The sequence below is a fragment of the Saccostrea cucullata genome, unplaced genomic scaffold, assembly GCF_032062105.1.
Source record: "Saccostrea cucullata isolate Sc308-1 unplaced genomic scaffold, CSIRO_AGI_Scuc_v1 ctg6360, whole genome shotgun sequence".
Classification (NCBI taxonomy): Eukaryota; Metazoa; Mollusca; class Bivalvia; order Ostreida; family Ostreidae; genus Saccostrea; species Saccostrea cuccullata.
The window spans coordinates 75,185-80,699 of record NW_026939784.1 but is presented as its reverse complement, the minus strand read 5'-3'; the positions used below and the strand labels follow the sequence as shown (position 1 = coordinate 80,699).

General features: G+C 34.1%; 1 protein-coding gene across 1 annotated transcript; it reads left to right on the top strand.

Annotated features, from left to right (window-relative positions):
* The first annotated feature begins 859 nt into the window (after positions 1 to 859).
* Positions 860 to 5,270, top strand: LOC134253980 (uncharacterized). Its single transcript, XM_062736556.1, has 4 exons — positions 860 to 1,475; positions 2,766 to 3,920; positions 4,395 to 4,561; positions 5,229 to 5,270. The coding sequence occupies exons 1-4, from the start codon at positions 860 to 862 to the stop codon at positions 5,268 to 5,270; spliced, it is 1,980 nt and encodes a 659-aa protein (XP_062592540.1).
* Positions 5,271 to 5,515: the final 245 nt, after the last annotated feature.

Below are 5,515 nucleotides of genomic sequence, written 5' to 3'. Positions count from 1 at the left end.
AGGCCCCGTGTCTGTCACAGCAGGCGTGGCACGATAAAGATCCCTCCCTGCTCAAAAGCCGTAAGTGCCGAGCATAGGCCTAAAATTGCAGCCCTTCGCCGGCAATGGTGACGTCTCCATATCAGTGAAATATTCTGGAGAGGGATGTTAAACAGTATACAATCAATCAATCAATACATACTTCTGCTAAAGGCGTAAAGTACGGGAAAAAGAAAGTCGAAATTGATTATGACGTCATTATGGATCTAGCATAAAAAAATAGTCTAAAGTTATTTACTAGATCTTGACCTTAAATATTCTTAAATCAAAAAAAAAAAATTATATGAATATTTATTAAAATATTAAGCTGATAAATGCATATCTCTTATACATAAATTTCATCAGCTTAGCCCCCACCCCTTCTGAGCTCTTGAAATGTTTTTTTTTTTATTTTAATATTTAAATATATCGGGTTTCTAACGTGTCGGCTGAGCATCAGTAGACATTTTTTTTCCAAAAGTGCATCTGATACATAAAATTGGTACCGTTCAAGAATACCATTTATTTCAGAATATCTTTAAAATGTGTGATCTCTAGCAACTGTGGAATAAATCAATTCAACTGTATTTTCCATGAACTCACGTGTACCATTTCCATTTTAAGCTGCACAGTTGTAATAAGGAAAATGAATGAATATTGTTATTTGCGGCTGGCTATTAAACAAAGACATACTGACATGCTTTAAAGCTGAAAAATATAACTTACTTAAAAAATTAAAACTTTTGCAAAAATATCATAAGATCGTCTAATTTAATTTTAAAAAACGATAAAACGTCGAATTGTCATTTCAGAGTGTTAATTAAACTGCAAAAACCCGAATATGGCCTCTGGACCAGACCCTGGCGGCCGTTCTAGGTTTGCTAAACTTGGGATGGCAATAAACGAAGAATTAAACCAGGCTTGTCGAGATGTCTTAGAAATGGAGGTACCTCCTGGTCTTATCTACAATAAAGTGAAAGCATCATCAATTTACAAAAACATACGCCCTGAGCAAGAACTTCGTCTTAGAGGTGCCAAAACAGATGGTTATAAAGAATTTGATATTACATTGTTATATACACTGATAAGAAACATATCCACAAAGATTCCTCCACCAACTAAAGGTTGGGGTGGAAACACGATGCCGCCAGTAGGAGAAACAACAATTGGTGATGACATTGAAAGGATAAGGATGATACGAAACAGCATGTTTGGACACATAAGTTCGGCGTCTACCTCACAGACAGAGTTTGATGACACATGGCAAATAATAACTGATGTCTGCCAAAGACTGCAAACGTACACAAACAAAGACTACCTGTCTGGACTGAGTAATATTCAAAGTCAGGCCCTGGAAGAGGAAAACGAAAAGGCTATAATCGAAAATCTTGAAGCCCACTACAAAAATAATACAGATCTTATGGAAAGGATGTCTTGTTTGGAATCATATTTGTTAGGTATGAATTCAAAATCCGAATCCCGGGATCTAAAGACTTTTTACTGTGTAAATGTTATATTTAATGAAACAGTGACTGCATTATTTTTTCCTCAAATGAAAATACACTTCTTACGCATTTTTAATCAAAATGAATTTTACAGATTTAATGTTTACAGTATATCTCTAAAGTCGCATTGTGCAATTACCCCATATCGCTCTTAAAAGCACATTATACAAAACGCACAAGAGGTTTTATTGCTCAAACTATAATATATGATGAGTATTATTATATTGTACAATATATGTAAGAAACACAAAATTTTACCACCGATTTCCAGAGAGGGTATCTCAAAATGTCAAAATTAGCAAAATCTTTTTATGGAGTACGACAAAATTTTACAGATACAAAGGATTCATACCAAAAATTAGAAAGATAATTGTGTGAATCACAAAATGTGTCAAATTTTAGGACTTAATATAGTATACCGTTGCTTTTGAAACCCACCAAGGAAAAAATACATGAGTTATCCTGCCGTTACAAAAATACTTTTGCATTGTCAATCTTCCCATCGTTTGAAAAAATTGCTTTACAAATCAGTAATATACATTTAGAATTAAAATCAGGTTTCATAACCTGTCATTCTAAAAATTTTTAAATCTTATTAATTTCATTTAAAAAGATACTCTAAATTCGCTTTATTTTACTATGATGTTCAAAGCATTGAGCAATGAAAAACCCTTTGAACCCCTTAAATTGATCTTTCCTTTTTACAAATATTTGATTAGGGTCTTTCTAATGATCATGAAAAATTTGAATGCTAGTTGTCAAGATACAAGACAGATTTTGAGGTCCAATTTTTTTTTTGTAAATAAGGCTAGTGACATGCTTTTTGTTTACGCGGGTTAATTTACTAATATATCTTCGTTCAAAGTAAATAAAAGTAAATAAAAGTTAATTTTAAATACAATTCGGCAGTTACTATTGATTTGCTGAAATTCATTTTGTATAAATATGTTATTTTCTATATATAAACAAAAGAAAGACAAGAGCCTTTTTTACATTATGAAAAACGTTAAGTTCAGTATCTTGTTATTTAATAAACATATAATGTGCAAATGTTTGCTAATCAATAGATGATAGGTAAGAATTGTAAAAATTAAAATCAGTTGAATCTGTGTACAGGCCCCTTTAAAAAAAGAAATACAGACTGACCTCGTAGCGGCTAAGAATCATGAATAAAAGCTCATCTATACACCATCATCTGGCATATACTTTTTCATTAATGTCAAGACATTGAATTTATTTCAGGAATACCAATGATAGATGAGATTCTCAAAGTCTGGCAAAAAGAGAACGTTGCTTTTATTCCTACAAAAGCAAGTAGGATCGTCGAAGAAAAGCTTAAAAGCCATAACCTAGTCATAGTGGTTGGAAATTCTGGATCTGGAAAATCGGCGATTATTCAACATATTGCCCTCAAGTATAAAGATCGGGGAAGTTATGTCGTACCAGTCGATGAGGTTAAAGAAATTAAAGAGAAATATTCGTATTCGACAGAAAATCAAACCCTCTTTGTACTCAACGATCCTTTAGGTAAAGAATCTTTGGATGAAATTTTGTTTACTTTATGGAAAAAGTATCAAAAAACGATAGAGACTTGCTTGAAGAAAGTCAAACTACTTTTGTCCTGTAGAAGATGTGTTCTTTATGACAAGAGAATAAAGGGTATTTTATTCGAGGAATCCACCATAGTGGAAATAGACAACAAAGAAAATGGACTGACAGGTGTAGAGAAAAGAGCAATCCTCAATCAATACACACAGAATCTAGACCTTTCTGAGGAAATTGTTTTTGAAATAATCAAAACAGAAGCGTATTTTCCACTGCTTTGTAAGCTTTTTTCTAGGCCAAATTACACGGAAAATGGACTTGACTTCTTTAAATTTCCGAAGAAGTTCATTAAACAAGAAATTGATATTTTCAAGAGAATAGACAAGAAGAAATTCTGCACTCTTATTTTAGTTGTAGCTTTTAAAAACAATCTGAAAATTGAAACAATTGAAAGGAATGATGAATCTAAGAAAAAATATAAAGACATTCTCGAAATGTGTGAATTATCGGAAAGCACACGTATATCGGCCTTCCGCAGTACTCTCCAAGAACTTACAGGATCTTATGTGAAATGTGTCGGACAAACTTTCCAATTCCTTCACGACTTTATTATGGAGATAACGACTCTGGTGTTTGGTGCCGAGTGTCCAAAAGAGACAATACAGTACGCAGACAGTGGTTTTCTGAGACGTCGTGTGAGAATAGTAGATGATACAGAAGAGGAAAATCGCGATCCGTTTACTGTTTACCTTCCTGAAGAGTACATTGGTGATCTTGTGGATAGGTTTATCGTTGATATGCAAACAGAACATATTGTAGATGTTCTATTCAATCCATGTTTAAGAAATAAAAGTGTGATAAGAGATTTTGAACACAAAATTAAATTACTAAAAAATCTATCAAACATTCTCTCAGGCATCAATGTGGTCTTAATAGATAAATCAGCGTTTGTAAAACCGTTTAGTGATTTCAGCGTATCAAGACTTACTTTTCTTGACTGGGCTTGTACAATATGTCCTTTAGTTGGATTTATAGTATTTGGTCATGATGATATTTCCCTATCTTTTATAAGAAGTATCAACAAAAAATCATTGCTGAATCGTTTAGTTTTTTCTGCCGTGTGTGCTAATGGAGCAATGCAACTGTTTCATAGTCTGAGTCAAGAATACAAAGAAACGGCTTTAAATGAAATTTGGGGGTTATTTTATCCAATCCACATTGCTTCAGTCTTCCATAACTATGAAATAATTCCAGAGATGATTATACTCGGTGCTGACGTCAATATGTTAAGTGCTGGTAATATTTGGACTCCGTTAATTTTGGCAGCAGGAAATGACGAAGAACATTTAAGAGAAGCTGGAAAGGAGACAAAAGAAGGAGAAAGACGTAAAACTGTTTCTTGCTTATTGAACTGTGGCGCCAAAGTCAATTTATGTGGCGACGATGGAAAACCTCCTCTGTGGATTACTTGTCAAAAGGGATATGCAAGCACAGTACAAGTGTTTCTGAACAATGACGCCGACATCAATCTATGCGATATGGACAGAGCCAGTCCTCTTTATATATCATGTCAAAATGGACATGATAGCACGGTTCAACTGTTACTGAACAACGGTGCCGACATCAACTTATGTAACAAGAATGGAGCCAGTCCTCTTTATACATCATGTCAAAATGGACATGATAGCACGGTTCAACTGTTACTGAACAGTGGTGCCAACATCAATTTATGTGATAATAATGGAGCCAGTCCTCTTTCTATAGCTTGTTATAATAGACATGATAACACGGCACAACTGTTATTGAACAACGGTGCCGGCATTAATTTATGTGATAAAAATGGATTCAGTCCTCTTTGTATAGCCTGTTATAATGGACATGATAGCACAGTACAACTGCTACTGAACAACGGTGCTTATATTAATTTATGTAACAAGAATGGAGCCAGTCCTTTTCATATAGCTTGTCAAAATGGAAACGATAGCACGGTACAATTGTTACTGAACAATGGTGCTAACACCAATTTATGGGATAACGATGCAATCAGTCCTCTTAATATAGCTTGTCATAATGGACATGATAGCACGGTATAACTGTTACTGAACAACGGTGCCGACATCAATCTATGTGATAATGATGGATTAAGTCTTCTTTATGTAGCTTGTCATAATGGACATGATAGCACGGTACAACTATTACTGAACATCGATTTCGACTTCAATTTTTGTGATAAGAATGGAGCCAGTCCTCTTTATATAGTTTGTCATAATGGACTTGAAAGCACAGTACAACTGTTACTGAACAAACAACTGTTACAGTTGCCGACTTCAATTTACGTGATAAGAATGAAGCCAGTCCTCTATATGTAGCTTGTCAAAATGGACATGATAGCACTGCACATTTGTTACTGAACAACGGTGCTGGCATTAATTTTTGTGAAAAAGATG

Excerpts from the sequence above, each read along its gene's own strand:
- LOC134253980 (XM_062736556.1), top strand. The coding sequence starts at position 860 with ATGGCCTCTGGACCAGACCCTGGCGGCCGTTCTAGGTTTGCTAAACTT. Across the intron at positions 1,476-2,765 it reads TTTGGAATCATATTTGTTAG|GAATACCAATGATAGATGAG; the intron begins GTATGAATTCAA and ends AATTTATTTCAG. Across the intron at positions 4,562-5,228 it reads AAAAGGGATATGCAAGCACA|CTTGTCATAATGGACATGAT; the intron begins GTACAAGTGTTT and ends TTCTTTATGTAG.